Genomic DNA, 15,845 nt, shown 5'->3' with positions numbered 1-15,845 from the left:
CCGCCCAAGGGCCCACATGAGCCTGGAGCTGGCCCTGCCCGCAGTGACAGGACGGCCATCAGGCTAGGCCTTGCCTGCCAGTAAATATACAGTAATGATTACTGTGTGCGAACTGGCAGGGAATGGATGGGTGTAAATATATATATGTCGTCAAGCTAAAGAATGCTTCTGAGCTAATAAACCAGTGTGTAAAGTCCAAGTCACACAAGATAATTTTCAGGGATTTGACACTAGAATTACCTCTAGTTCTGACCTTCCCGCGGAAAAGGAAACTGAAGGCTTAGTTCTGGTTACAGCAAGTTAAAGGACGTCTTTTGGAAGCTCTGCTATCGGTTCACTCCTAAGGTACATTTCACTTATGTTTTTTCTTATAAATTAAAATCAATGAACATGACTTTTAATATAACTCTTTTCTACATGCATACACTTCTGTGTGCCTGCTGTCAGGTCAGCTGCCTGGGTGCTGTCTCACAATGACAAAATAAAAGAATGGGCAAAAAACGGATCTGCAAAAAATACGGATGACGTCCAAGTGCATTCTGTATTTTGCGGAACGGAACAGCTGGCCCCTAATAGAACAGTACTATTCTTGTCTGTTTTTTTGCGGAACGGACATGCGAAAACGGAATGCACACGGAGTAACTTCCGTTTTTTTTTTCTGGACCCATTGAAATGAATGGTTCTGCATACGGTCCGCAAAAAAAATGGAACAGACACGGAAAGAAAATACGTTTGTATGCTTGAGCCCTAACAGTGTAACAAGCCACAGCTTTGGGGGCAATCTCCCCTCAGACATACAGTATGTACAGTTAGTGATGTACATGGAAATCAACTGATTTATTTCTGTACATCACCGTGCATATTATCATACCATTGTGATATCACTGTGAGCCGTATTATTGTACTGTGACATCATTGTGTGCATTATGCCTGTGCTGTAACTTCACTGTGCACATTATTTCACTATCATGACATCACCATGTGCATTATCCTGGTGCATTGGGGAAGCCAACATACTCATAAAGTTTTTTATGTTGTGAACTTGCTGCTGAAATTTCTCATGACGGGGAGTGGCTCGATTCCAGGTTTTTGTTATGGAGCTCCATGGGTTCTTGAGTAACTGTACCACAATTCTTCTAATCTGAAGGACTCAGTCTGTCCATTTATTTCAGAAAAAAAAACTTGTCCAAGAAAACTGGGAAGTAGCTAATCAGCAGGGATTCCAGGGGCTGCATCCACAGTGATTAGCCGATCTGGGTGGCTGTTATTACTGAAAGGGTTGTTTTCAATGATAAACTTTGTTTAACCCCTTCCCAACCTTTGCCATACATGTACAGCGGAAGTCGGGTCTTTAACTCCTTAAGCCCTATTCCACCTTAAGGCTAGGTCTACACGACGACATTTGTCGCGCGACAATTTTTATAATGGCAGTCTATGGTGTCGCACTGCAACATGCGACATGTTGCGACTGCGACGCGACAGTCGCAGAAAAATCCATCTTGAATGGATTTTCTGCGACTGTCACGTCGCAGTCGCAGCATGTCGCATGTTGCAGTGCGACACCATAGACTGCCATTATAAAAATTGTCGCGCGACATTGGTGCAACAAAATGTCGCGCGACAAATGTCGTCGTGTAGACCTAGCCTAAGGACTCAGCCCTATTTCACCTTAAGGACTTGGCCATTTTTTGTAAATCTGACCAGTGTCACTTTAAGTGCTGATAACTTTAAAACGCTTTGACTTATCCAGGCCATTCTGAGATTGTTTTTACGTCACAATTTACCAAAAATTTGTAAAAAATTTCACATTTCCAAGTTTCAATTTCTCTACTTCTATAATACATAGTAATACCCCCTAAAATAGTTATTACTTTACATTCCCCATATGTCTACTTCATGTTTGGATCATTTTGGTAATGATATTTTATTTTTTTGGGATGTTACAAGGCTTAGAAATTTTTAAGAAATTTTCAAAAACCCAATTTTTAGGGACCAGTTCAGGTCTGAAGTCACTTTGTGAGGCTTACATAATAGAAACCACCCAAAAATGACCTCATTCTATAAACTACACCCCTCAAGGTATTTAAAACTGATTTTACAAACTTTGTTAACCCTTAAATTAATGGAAAATAGAGATACAATTTCAGAATTTCACTTTTTTGGCAGATTTTCCATTTTAATAATTTTTTTTCCAGTTACAAAGCAAGGGTTAACAGCCAAATCAAACTCAATATTTATGGCCCTGATTCTGTAGTTTACAGAAACACCCCATATGTGGTCGTAAACCGCTGTATGGGCACACGGCAGGGCGCAGAAGGAAAGTAATGCCACATAGTTTTTGTAAGGCAGGTTTTGCTGGACTGTTTTTTTTTACATGTCCCATTTGAAGCCCCCCTGATGCACCCCTAGAGTAGAAACTCCATAAAAGTGACCCCATCTAAAAAACTACACCCCTCAAGGTATTCAAAACTGATTTTACAAACGTCGTTAACCCTTTAGGTGTTCCACAAGAATTAATGGAAAATAGAGTTACAATTTCTAAATTTCACTTTTTTGGCAGATTTTCCATTTTAATATTTTTTTTTACTTTTACAAAGCAAGGGTTAACAGCCAAACAAACTCAATATTTATGGTCCTGATTCTGTAGTTTACAGAAACACCCCATATGTGGTTGTACGGGCACATGGCAGGGCGCAGAAGGAAAGGAATGCCATACGGTTTTTGGAAAGCAGATTTTGCTGGACTGTTTTTTTTTGACACCATGTCCCATTTGAGGCCCCCCTGATGCACCCCTAGAGTAGAAACTCCATAAAAGTGACCCCATCTAAGAAACTACAACCCTCAAGGTATTCAAAACTGATTTTACAAATGTCGTTAACCCTTTAGGTGTTCCATAAGAGTTAATGGAAAATAGAGTTACAATTTCTAAATTTCACTTTTTTGGCAGATTTTCCATTTTAATATTTTTTTTTACTTTTACAAAGCAAGGGTTAACAGCCAAACAAACTCAATATTTATGGCCCTGATTCTGTAGTTTACAGAAACACCCCATATGTGGTTGTACGGGCACATGGCAGGGCGCAGAAGGAAAGGAATGCCATACGGTTTTTGGAAAGCAGATTTTGCTGGACTGTTTTTTTTTGACACCATGTCCCATTTGAAGCCCCCCTGATGCACCCCTAGAGTAGAAACTCCATAAAAGTGACCCCATCTAAGAAACTACAACCCTCAAGGTATTCAAAACTGATTTTACAAATGTCGTTAACCCTTTAGGTGTTCCATAAGAGTTATTGGCAAATGGAGATGAAATTTCAGAATTTCAATTTTATGGCAAATTTTCAATTTTAATAAATTTTTCCCAGTAACAAAGCAAGGGTTAACAGCCAAACAAAACTCAATATTTATGGCCCTAATTCTGTAGTTTACAGAAACACCCCATATGTGGTCGTAAACAGCTGTACGGGCACACGGCAGGGTGCAGAAGGAAAGGAATGCCATACGGTTTTTGGAAGGCAGATTTTGCTGGACTGTTTTTTTTGACACCATGTCCCATTTAAAGCCCCCCTGATGCACCCCTCGAAAAAAGTGGCCCCATTTTAGAAACTACAGGATAGGGTGGCAGTATTGTTGGTACTAGTTCAGGGTACATATGAGTTTCGGTTGCTCTATATTACACTTTTTGTGAGGCAAGATAACAAGAAATAGCTGTTTTGGCACCGTTTTTATTTTTTGTTATTTACAACATTCATCTGACAGGTTAGATCATATGATATTTTTATAGACCAGGTTGTTGCAGATGCGGCGATACCTAATATGTATACTTTTTATTTATTTATGTAAGTTTTACACAATGATTTCATTTTTGAAGCAAAAAAAAACATATTTTAGTGTTTCCATAGTCTGAGAGCCATAATTTTTTCAGTTTTGGGGAGATTACCTTGGGTAGGGTATGATTTTTTCGGGATGAGATGATGGTTTTATTGGCACTATTTTGTGGTGCGTGTGACTTTTTGATCGCTTGCTGTTGTACTTTTTGTGATGTAAGGTGATAAAAAAATTATTTAGCACAGTTTTTATTTAATTTTTTTTACGGTGTTTATCTGAAGGGTTAGGTCATGCAATATTTTTATAGAGCCGGTCGATACGGACGCGTCAATACCTAATATGTATATATTTTTTTTATTTATGTAAGTTTTACACAATAATATCATTTTTGAAACAAAAGAAAATCATGTTTTAGTGTCTCCATAATCTGAGAGCCATAGTTTTTTCTGTTTTTGGGCGATTATCTTAGGTAGGATCTCATTTTTTGCGGGATGAGATGACGGTTTGATTGGCACTATATTGGGGTGCATATGACTTTTTGATCGCTTGCTATTACACTTTTTGTGATGTAAGGTGACAAAAAATGGTTCATTTATTACAGCTTTTTTTTTTTTTTTACAGTGTTCATCTGAGGGGTTAGGTCATGTGATATTTTTATAGAGCCGGTCGATACGAATGCGGCGATACTAAATATGTATACTTTTTTTTTATTTATGTAAGTTTTACACAATAACAGCTTTTTTAAAACAAAATAAATTATGTTTTAGTGTCTCCATATTCTGAGCCATAGTTTTTTTTATTTTTTGGGCGATTGTCTCAGGTAGGGGCTCATTTTTGGCGGAATGAGGTGACGGTTAGATTGGTACTATTTTGGTGGGAAAACGCCTTTTTGATCACTTGCTGTTGTACTTTTTGTGATGTAAGGTGACAAAAAAATGGTTTATTTAGCACAGTTTTTATTTTTTATTTTTTACGGTGTTCATCTGAGGGGTTAGGTCATGTGATATGTTTATAGAGTCGGTCGATACGGACGCAGTGATACCTAATATGTATACTTTTTTTCCCCCCTATTCTTTACCAATATTTTTTTAACTTTATTTGGGGAAAATAACGTTTTTGTTTATTTTTACTTGAAACTTTTAATTTTTTTGGGGAAAAAGTTAATTTTTTTTATCTTTTTTTCACTTAATTTTTTGTCCCACTTTTGGACTTGAACTTTTGGGGGTCTAATCCTTTACAATGCATTCCAATACTTCTGTATTGGAATGCATTGGCTGTATGAGTAATACTGTGTGTATTACTCATACAGCTTCCGGCCTGCGAGATCCAGGGGGCTGAATCTCGCAGACTCTTCACCGGAAGGCAGCGCGATGCCTTTCTTAGACATCGCGCTGCCTTCCATGCCATCAGGTCCCCCCTACAGCCGCATGAGGACCCGATGGCACTGCCACAGAGCCGCATCAACCGCAGGTAAAAGCCGCAAACCGCAGGTCTGAATTGAACTGCAGTTTGCGGCGATCGCTGATACGGCAGGATGCCCGCTGAATGATTTCAGCAGGCATACTGTTCCTATTAACCCCCGCCACGCTGCAATGTCTGTTTAAAGTTAGGACGTACCGGTACGCCCTGAGTCCTTAAGGACTCGGGAAACAGGACGTACCGGTACGCCCTAAGTCCCTAAGGGGTTAACCCCTTAAAGGCCAGGCCTATTTTCATTTTTCCATTTTTTTATTTATTCTTTCCTCCCCACGTTTCACGTTTCAATAGCCATAACTTTTTTCTACATATGATCCATATAAGGGCTTATTTTTTGCGGGACAAGATGCATTTTTTTAATGCCACCATTTAAGTTACAGTACCATGTCTTGTATTGGAAAACGGGACAAAAATTATTTGTGGGGTAAAATTGAAAAAAAAAGTTTTTTGTGGTTTTGACATTATGATGTTGATTATGCGCTAAAAATGACACACCATCTTTATTCTGTGGCTCAATACGATTGCCGTAGTATCAAACTTGAATTGTTTTTATTTTGTTTAATTACTTTTAAAAAATAAAACCCTTTTTACGAAAATCTAAACTTTCTTTGCATCACCATATTCTGACAGCTATAACTTTTTTTATATTTCAGTCTACAGAGTTGTATGGGGGTTTGTTTTTTGTATAATTGGTACCATTTTTGTGGCTGTGTGGCTGGTACTTTCACTTTCACTTTGTGCTGGTCATCTCATAAACCTTATCTCTAAACTACTGAGAGGTCATAAACACTTATTTAAGCCACATTTGTATCAGTCAGGTAAGGATTGAGCTTTAATGTGCTTTTATAATGTCAGAGAGCAGAGATAAGGAGTGTGTCTGCTCCTCAGGTGACGGAAAAGACAAAAAATCCACAGGCAGCTAGTGGAGCATGTCAGGTCTGTACAGAAAAAAATGATCCCATATTGTTAATAAAGACCAATTGAAAAAAAAACTTTTAGCTTAAAATAAGTACAATGCAATAATAAAAAAAAAATTGGGCAGTGCTAGTTGATATAAGGCTACTGTTTCTGACATCTGGCATTCAGTGAACGGACTCTTTCAGGGTGGAAAGAATTCCCTTATATCAACTAGCACTGCCCAGTTGGACACCCCTGGCAACCATGCCACAGGTGCCGAAGTCAACCTGGACATCTCCCAATAGCATTGCAGAACGGACTAGTCTTTTCCCTGCTGCCAGCCCAGAAAGGAGGGAGACAAAATACACTTGCATATCATTAGAAGGCCACTGCCATGTACAGTTGTAAAAAAGCAGCAAAACATTACATGCATCAGTACACTGGAAGAACCACTTCCCTCTTCACAATGCCATAAATACAGTATGTATATTAGAAGAGCCACCAAAGAATGAGTTCATAGGTGTTTTTTGCAGTTTTTCAACATATTTTGATTTCTCAGCACAGCTGTTCTGCTGTGATTTCAAAAATTCCATCGCAACCAAACTGTGAAAATCTATCTAATTGGAAATACAGTGTTAACAAAGCTGATTGTGCACAGGCAAAAAAAACAAAACAAAAAAACACACACACAGGGCAGTGCTTGATCAGTAACAATTTTCGTGTTCTGTATTGCATAGACCAGAGCTTCTCAAACTTTTTCTACTTTGGCCCCACCATCCAATCCATGGTGATGTCTGGGCCTCACAGCAAGCAAATGCTATGGTGCAGCACCAAGCAAATGCCATTGTAAAACTCCCATAATACTCCTAGCTGGACATAGCGGTGCCAACCAAATACTAATGTACAGGGCACATAATGTCCCCTAGCAGTATAAAATACAATAGTGCTACACAAAATTCCTCCCCAGGCAGAAACAACACCACAATGCAGAATAAAATACATCCCCAGAAGCACAAAAAAATAAAATAGAATAAGTGCAGCACAATATATCACAACAACAGGATAATATACCACAACAACAGCACAATATACCACACATACACATACTCTCTCCATTAACACCTTTGTTCAGCACGTTCATGTCAGTGTTCTGCTGTTTTCTTCTGCCCATCTTTAAATGGACATTAATAAAATGTGTCTATTATTTTGTGTCCATCAGCAATTTGTCTGTTAGTGCTGCTTAGCCCCATACACTCAAATCATACGAGTTATGCCAAGATTGATGTAAAAAATGAAAATTGGACTTCATATAGTACAATCTCTTTTTTAACAAAGCTAGAACCAGCCCTGTACCTCACATGGATCCTGAACCCGGCTTCCCCCTTCACTGCTTCAATGCCTCTGCTAGCGTATCTTCAGGCTGGCAGCTCAGGGGGTATGCCCTTTATCAGGGGTGTGCTCTAGAGATAAGCGAATCGAATCTCACGAAGTGGAATTCGATCCGAATTTTAGGATAAATTCGATTAGCCTCGAAGCCGAATTTCTTCGTGCTTCGTGTAAGTGAATCGATTTACTTGAAATAATATAAAAAACAAAACATTCATTCATACCTCCTCCATTTGCTCGCAATGGGCCGCCAGCTGCCGTCTTGATTGAAGATCTCTGCCGAAAACCTGTGCATGGTGACATACGGTATGACGTCATCTCTTCGACCGGTGTGATAACATAATTTCACGCCGCACAAGATTTTGCGCCAGATCTTCGATCAAGATGGCGGTGGCCGAACCTTCGCAAGCAAATGGACACGGTAAGTTTGATTGAAATTTTTTTTAATGTTTATTTCACACAGTTTTTACACTCAGATGCAGCGATCATGTATGTACAATGATGGGGGTGGCGCTATCGCAGCTCCCTGTCATTGTACCCACTACTTACAAAGTAATTTGTCACAAAGCGAATTTTTTTGTGAACTTTTGAAAAATTCGCTCATCTCTAATGTGTTTTTTCTCAGGAGGCATGTCCTTTCTGCTGTAGCTCTCTCCCTTTATCTGTCACAGCTTCTAACTGTAGATACAGCAGATGGCAGTTGAAGAATAGAACTGAGCATGTGCATGCACCTCAGTAGCTACATTACTATACAGTGGACGCCATTATAATAAGGATAATATCTCACAACTGGAGCATTTTTGTAACAGAAAGTAAATAAAAAAATTAACTAATGTTGAATTATATTAAAATAACATTTAATGTTGGCACAACCCCTTTAAGCATCAATACAACACATTTACAACAACTATAGTTGTATCTCTGAGCCCTGTGCAAAGCTGTAATGAACAGATGAAGTATAATGTTTGAGCGTCACATCGGGACACTATCGGCTGACATACAAAACAAAAATCACAGAAAAAGGGAAAAAACATCCTGCATGATGTAATAAATGAAAATGCGGATGTGCAAGTCTACATTTATAAAAGAAAAATCACAGAAAATAATGCATTAATATTATATATGGATTAAGCCCTCACTCTAATAACAAAAACGGAGACTCTCTGCCAATATATTTTGCTCAAAATACATCTGTGCCCACCTACCAGGGTCTGTTCTCCTGAATGTAGATGCCCAACAGCATAAATAGTTTAGGAGTAGGTCCTGCCTGACTGAGACTACCTTGGCGTTGGTAGGTGGCCACAGATGTGTATTGATCAAAATATATTCTTTATCATAGCAGATTGAGGACTTAGTCCATATATTATGTTTGCATCTATTGTGTGTTTTTTGTATTTTTTTACACCAATGGTGGTCAACTTGACATATCTTGGGAATCTATATATATAAAGAAGGATGTAAGTATGTATATATGTGTGTATGTATGTTCCACGATCACTGAGAAAACGCAACCATCGATTTCAACGAAACTTGGTATACACATACCTTGCTACCTGGAAATATATATTGTGGTGGTCACAGCTCTCTAGCACGTATTGTTCCTGAGATATTACCAAAAAAATTAAAATATGGCACATCACATGACATTAGCCAATAGAAGCCTGCAGGTCTTTCTCATATCCCATATCTCATATCCCAACTGCCATACACAAGGTCACATTACCCTTATCAGCCAATAGAAGCTCGCAGGTCCTTAGTCTCCACATACACACAGTTTTACATCAGGTTTCCATAACAACCCAGCCATTTATCGTCACTGCTGTAGGTCAGCTTTAAAGGGGCAGGGCACTGTGGATGACACTGTTAAAGGAGCGGAGTGCTATGGAGGTCACAGTTAAGAGGCAGGTAGGGTGGCCATTCAGGCCACCCTCAAAAGACGGACTTAAAAACCCCACACCTAGGTCCCCCTAAGCCACGGGGATTTAAAAAATGAAGGTAAAAATCAACTTCTGTCAGCTGCAGGGGATCAAGGGAGGGTGACCTTCTCCCTACAGCTCATGCTCAGACAGCACAGTGCTGCTGTCTCAGAGTGAGCTATTCAAAAGGACATCCCTGTGTCCGTCCAGGCCCCTGTTAAAGGGGAGGGCTGCTGTGAAGGTCACTGTTAAGGGAGTGGGCACTGTGGAGGTCTCTGTTAAGGGGATAGGAAACTGTGGAGGTCACAGTTAAGGGGACGATCCGCTCTGGAGGTCAGTGTTAAGGGGCGGGGTGCTGTAGAGGTCACTGTTAAGGGGGATACTGTCGATATCTTTTAATGACATACACAAACATTAAATGAAATAGATGAAATATACCTGTGCGAAGCCGGGTCCTTCTGCTAGTGCCTCTATAAAAGGGCCACACATAACATTCAGCTACGTTAAAGTGGGGGCACACACATATGACTTTATACACAAGTATATATGCGGCAGAAGTGAAACAAGGAAGGTCCCCATTGAATGACTATAAGCAAAGATCTTGATAACCAAAAGGAATTCATAGAGAATGGATTCTGGTAAACTATACAACTCCATTATACAATGAATAACCTGTACTTCCTGATATAGTAATACCCAGATTTAAGCACATAAAATGAAAAAATCCTGCATTTCAAGTAATGATTCGCACAGTGCTGTAGGCAAGAGAAAATTCTTCAACACTACTTTTATATACTTTCTCCTCATTGTACATATTGTACTATTACCATGGTAGCACATCCATAAAAAAAACTAAACTGTGAAGTATTGAAAAAAAGTAATCCCTCCCTGATTACAATCTTCACCACGTTTTCTGTATAGCTTCTCCTTCAACACTTCAGAATTTACTAATATTATTTTAATTTTATGAATCGGTCCAATGTGAAGGAACAGAAGGGAATACATATGTATAGAAGAATAATCAATGCCTATTAATGTTACAAAACACAAACCAGCATCCTGCCAACATAGAAGGAATTTGTTTTTATGCAATATATATTTTTTGCTTTCTACATAGAAATGTCAGTTGAATTCTTCAAATATAAAGGAGTGAACTTTTACAAAAACATTTTATATTCTGAAGAGGCTCTCAACTTTGCAGAAAATGAATTTCAAGTTCTCGATGATGATGTCTACATTGTCACTTATCCTAAGTCAGGTAAACCTTTCATTAATTATTTTTTTTTACTTTGCTCTTTGTAATGGAATTACACCTAAAGCTGCCCATTAGAGATGAGCAAATCGATGCTAACTGAATCAGATTTATTGCGCATTTTACAAACAAATTTAAAGTTTTTGAGATTTACTTCAGACGAATTGCGTAAAAATGGCACCCAGCACCATGTTACGGTGAGAATTGGCAGGAAAACCATGAAAAGCTGTTTTGTGGCATTGTCTAATAAAAAAACTATTATAGACACAAGCCACTAAAGTAGCGTGATATGGACACTATAGGCAGAATATAGGGAGAAAATAAAAAGTATATTATTGGGTTTTCAGTCCCAAAGTTATGGTAGGCGGAGTCTGCCCTTGTTCTGCTGTAGCACTGGCCAATCGCAGCGCAGAGCTCACAGCCTGGGAGGTTATTTTCTCCCAGGCTGTGAGCTCTGCAATGCGATTGGCCAGCGCTACAGAAGAACAAGGGCAGACTCCGCCTACTATAACTTAGTGAGCGGAGATACCGGAGGGCATAGCAGGAGAACTGAGCGGCGCCCAGGGATAAAAGTAAGTGCAGTGAGATCCCCGGGCGCCGCTCTCCATGTCTGTATACTTAGTTCACAGTGTAAAAATCGGTGAAAGGTCCTCTTTAATACAGCTTCCGGAAATTCATTTTTTCTGTATATGAACAGACAGCAAGCTTTTCTTTTTTTTTTTACTCAAGTTTCTACAGTTCATAGGCTTATTGCCAAGGCCCTAATAATATTCAGCTCCAAACACAGAGCAATTTCACATTTTGTTCTTCTAAAAAAACGGTTTAAATTTCACATTTTGTTCTTCTAAAAAAACGGTTTAAATTTCACATTTGTAATTGGGTATATCTGTGCATTGTATCCGAGTTACTGAATGCATTTCATATTACTGCAAGATAACATTTTATTTTTTTACTGCAAAAATGTGTTGTATTACTGCAAGATACTGTGTAGTTCAGACATTTTCCTGCAAAAATTGCACTATTATACGAGTGTTAGTAAAAACATTACTGCATCATACTGTGTAGTTCAAAGACTTTTATTTTACTGCAAAAGTTGCACTGTAATACTTGAGTTAGTGAATACATTATTGTTTTATGCCATGTAGTTCAAGGACATTTTACTACAAAAATGGTGTTCTTATAACCATGTTAGTGAGCACATTACTGCATCATATAGTGTAGTTCAAAGATATTTTACTGAACTGAATGATTACCAAAGTAAATTGTCAATACCAGTATGCACTGAGTTTGTAGAAAGGGGGGCACAATTGATTACACCTATGTCTTTACAGAAAAGAAAACCACTTGAAATGTTGCTAATACTGTTTAATAATACCAAACCTGTGATTTTTTTTATTTATAGGAAACCAATGACTTTTTATTTATAGGCTTCATAATAAAAAGTCGAAAAAAAGCCTGGATGGCTCACTTCTCCTCTTAGTTACAACAGAGCAATAAGATGTGGTTGTTACTTCTGTGTCTAACACAATGTCTTGGAGCTAGAGATCACACCAATGATCCTGCTGTTCCTCCTTGCAACCCCAGAGACGCCTTTCAGTTGCCTTTTTTCCCTAAGAAGAGGCAACAAAACCCCATGTGCTATGGAAGTGGCCACCAGCTAGCGCAATAATTGTCCTACTTCTCCCAATCCCCTTTTCTGCAGCCAGGCTGAGACCATGTGCATTACAGTTTCCTTGTCATTTTCATCATCAGTTACTGTGTTTCACACATAGACTATCCTTCCTCCTACTCCTCTCTCTTGTCAACCACCAGTAAGAGAATGTGTAGCCGGGAAAATACTCTACATGCCCTCTACCCACTGTGGTGCAGTCTCTGCCATACCACTTAGTGGATTCTGCTACCTTTAGGGAGTTGATAGCATGTGCTCAGCCTTGCTGGAAGTTACCTAGCAGTCATTATTTCTTTAAAAAAAAAAAAAAGCCATTACCGCCTTGTACTGGCAGAGAATTAAGTTCTTACTGTTTGGCAAGGTGCACACCACCATGGACACCTCAAGCATCTGTTACAGGAGGGACAGTACATGTCTTTCACTACCCAATGGGTCAATGTTTTTTTGGCAGCAGTGAGGCAGCGCTGCAGCAAGAAGGCCAGGTCCTACTATCACCTCCATTTTTGTGTGGGTCTGCTTCGCACACTAGGCGCTTATCCTTATCCTCCACTTCCTCCTCCATGGACATCCTCCTGTCCCCAACAGAAGCAGGGCAGAATGCCACTCATGTGTAAAGTGAAGTGTTGCCATGCGGTGTTAGAGCTGATTGAACTGGGTGAGAGTAGCCATATAGCTGATCAATTGCTAAAGTGGCAAACTGTGAACCGAGAGCAAGGCAGGTGGTTTGATTCCGCAACCAGAAAGGAGTGCGTATGCAGAAGTCAAGATTACGAAAATTGCATTTACTATCAATTAATAAAAGCAGGTTAACAATAAAACAGTATGAACAATTCAAATCAAATACTACAACAATCTCCACCTTTGCTGTGTCCGTGTTCGCGGTGCGGACACTAAGGAATAGCAGTCCCAGGAACTATCCCTAACTGACCCTAACTTTCAAGCGGGTGCGCACCCCCCTTATCCCAGTGGTCCAAGTGGACCTCTTACAGTTTGTGGAAGTGCACGGTGGGGCCCGATGTCGTCCTTTTCCTTTATAACCAGCGCAGGATCCGCAACAAAGAAGTCCTCCTCAGCAGGCCGGAAAACCAGATGGATATAATCCAGAATTTTACAGTGACTGTCCGGTACCTCGACAGCACTGTGAGTCTCTTTACTGTTTGGGGCAATCCACTCAGCCCAATGTCGGCTCCACAGGTTAGCTGCTGCACACAGTCCTTTTTAACTTGGCTTCACTAAATGCACGGTCTCTTTATACTCCGTCCGTCTCTAGACTGAAGTTCACACAGCTTGGCTGCACAGGAACGTCCTTTAGTATCTCCACACACGTCTTACACAGCACAGAACTTGCTTTCTATCTAGCCAAGATGGCAGCCGTTATAGTTTTTGTCCCTCTTCCTCATTCTTCCTGCTCACACTGAGGCAGGCTGACATCATAAGGGGCGTGTCACTTCAACACTTCACTGCTGTTTTAAAGAGCCACTACCACATTAATACACTTTCTCTATGGCAAACTTCAATGCAAATTGGTCCTATGCTGCCATCTACTGACCAAACGAATACTGCAGGCATTTACATTTATCTGTATTACTAGAATAGCATTATACATTACATACATTAAATTTTAACAGTTTACCAGGATAACGAAACTTAGACACATTACATGACTGTTTCTTACATATTCCCCCCCACTTTAAGATTGGCAGTCCCTGCCAATGACTGAATATCCAGAGGGCTGTACTCTTATATGTAGAGTGGTAATGTACCGTTGTATGGCAGGCCAAATAAACTCGTCCTGCGCATACCGAACAGGGGGAATGCCAGCATTTGGTCTAGTGGTGCGTCTGAGAACCACTGGTATACTCTGGGGTACTGTAGCCATAGGCTGAGAAGGACCAGCAGACTCCGCATCATAGGGGGCACAGGCTGGGGGCACACTAGTCACAGGTGGAACATCCTCAGGAGCGGGGATTGGCCAACAATCATCCTCATCATCGTAAGCCCATTCCACACCACCAGTCTCGGACTGTGGGAGCTCGTTGACATCATCAGTTCCATCACAATTTGCTTCTTCAGATTGACACAGGCGCAACATATTTCTGTGAAGTACTCGGACACAATCAGTTCCTTCCTTCTGAACTTCGTACACAGGCCCATTTGCATACTTGCGGGCAACTACACGATATGGCACAGCCTCCCACCTGCTTTCCAATTTTCCTTGAGGCTTCTTGACACGTACCAGCACCAGGTCACCTGGCTGCAATGGTGCCCTTTGCACCGGGGTCTTATCAGGATGAGAATTTTCTTGCAGACGCTGTCGCACCAATCGATGAACTGTCTCAAGTCTCTGCCGGTGTGCTCGCACCCAGGAGGCTGGATCTCTTGGAGGGAACCCATCCACATCATTTAACTGTAACTCTCCGACACTTCGCCCAGACCGTCCAAAGAGGAGAGTATAAGGAGAATACCCCGTTGTAGAATGGACCTGATTGTTATAGGCCCACACCATCTCAGACAAGAACTGAGGCCACTGTAACTTCTTGTCCTCCTCCAAAGTCCGCACCATCTGTAGCAGAGTTCTATTAAATCGTTCGCAGGCTCCGTTTCCTTGGGGATGGTATGGAGTCGTGTGCGACTTCTTTATCCCGTAGATACGTTGAACTTCTTTCATTACATGTCCCTCAAAGCAAGCCCCTTGGTCAGAGTGGATGCGTTGTGGACACCCGTACACTCGGATGAAATCTTGGCATAGGGCTCGAGCTGCTGACTCAGCGGTCTGGTCCTTGGTGGCGGTCACCACCGCAAATTTGGTGAAGTGGTCCACCTGTCACGGAACCATGAACCAGACGTACAACAAGAGATAAGTGGAAAATAAGAAGGTTTTATTGAAGAGCAAGCCGTAAGCAAAGTCCGAACGGATGGCTAAACCGAAGCAGGGTCTTGCGGAGACGGAGGTCAGGAACCAGAAGGGTAGTCAGACGAAGCCAGGAACAGGAACCAACGGGGTAGTCAGACGAAGCCGGAATCAGGAACCAACGGGGTAGTCAGACGAAGCCGGAATCAGGAACCAACGGGGTAGTCAGCCGAGGCCAGGATCAGGAACCAGAAGCAGCAGCAGTCTTGGAAGCATGTGAACACAGGAGGACCAAGCAAGGAACTGAAGCCACAGTCCTCCTATATATATGAGCTAGGCATCCAGCTCCTCCCAGTGGGAAGGAGGAGCCGCAGGGTGGGAGGCTACAAGAAAACCCAGAAACCAAGATGGCCGCCAGCACATGTCAAACGAAGGGAACAGCAAGGAGGTAAGACCATGACAGTACCTCCCCCTCAAGGGCCCCTCCTCCGCGGAGTAAGGAACGGTTTCTGAGGGAAGCGTGCGTGGAAGGCTCGGAGCAAGACAGGAGCATGGACATCTGCGGAGGGAACC

General features: G+C 41.0%; 1 protein-coding gene across 1 annotated transcript in view; it reads left to right on the top strand.

The window, feature by feature from the left end:
• Positions 1-267: 267 nt before the first annotated feature.
• The window catches only part of LOC122926657 (sulfotransferase 2B1-like), a 92,603-nt gene continuing 77,025 nt past the window's right edge, over positions 268-15,845 (top strand). The window contains exons 1-2 of the mRNA XM_044278098.1: positions 268-345; positions 10,618-10,758. Of these exons, the coding sequence (XP_044134033.1) occupies positions 10,620-10,758 (139 nt within the window). The 5' untranslated portion in view covers positions 268-345; positions 10,618-10,619. The remainder of the gene's footprint in view (positions 346-10,617; positions 10,759-15,845) is intronic.

Source organism: Bufo gargarizans, chromosome 2 (genome assembly GCF_014858855.1).
Source record: "Bufo gargarizans isolate SCDJY-AF-19 chromosome 2, ASM1485885v1, whole genome shotgun sequence".
Classification (NCBI taxonomy): Eukaryota; Metazoa; Chordata; class Amphibia; order Anura; family Bufonidae; genus Bufo; species Bufo gargarizans.
This window is presented reverse-complemented; position numbering and strand designations above follow the sequence as displayed.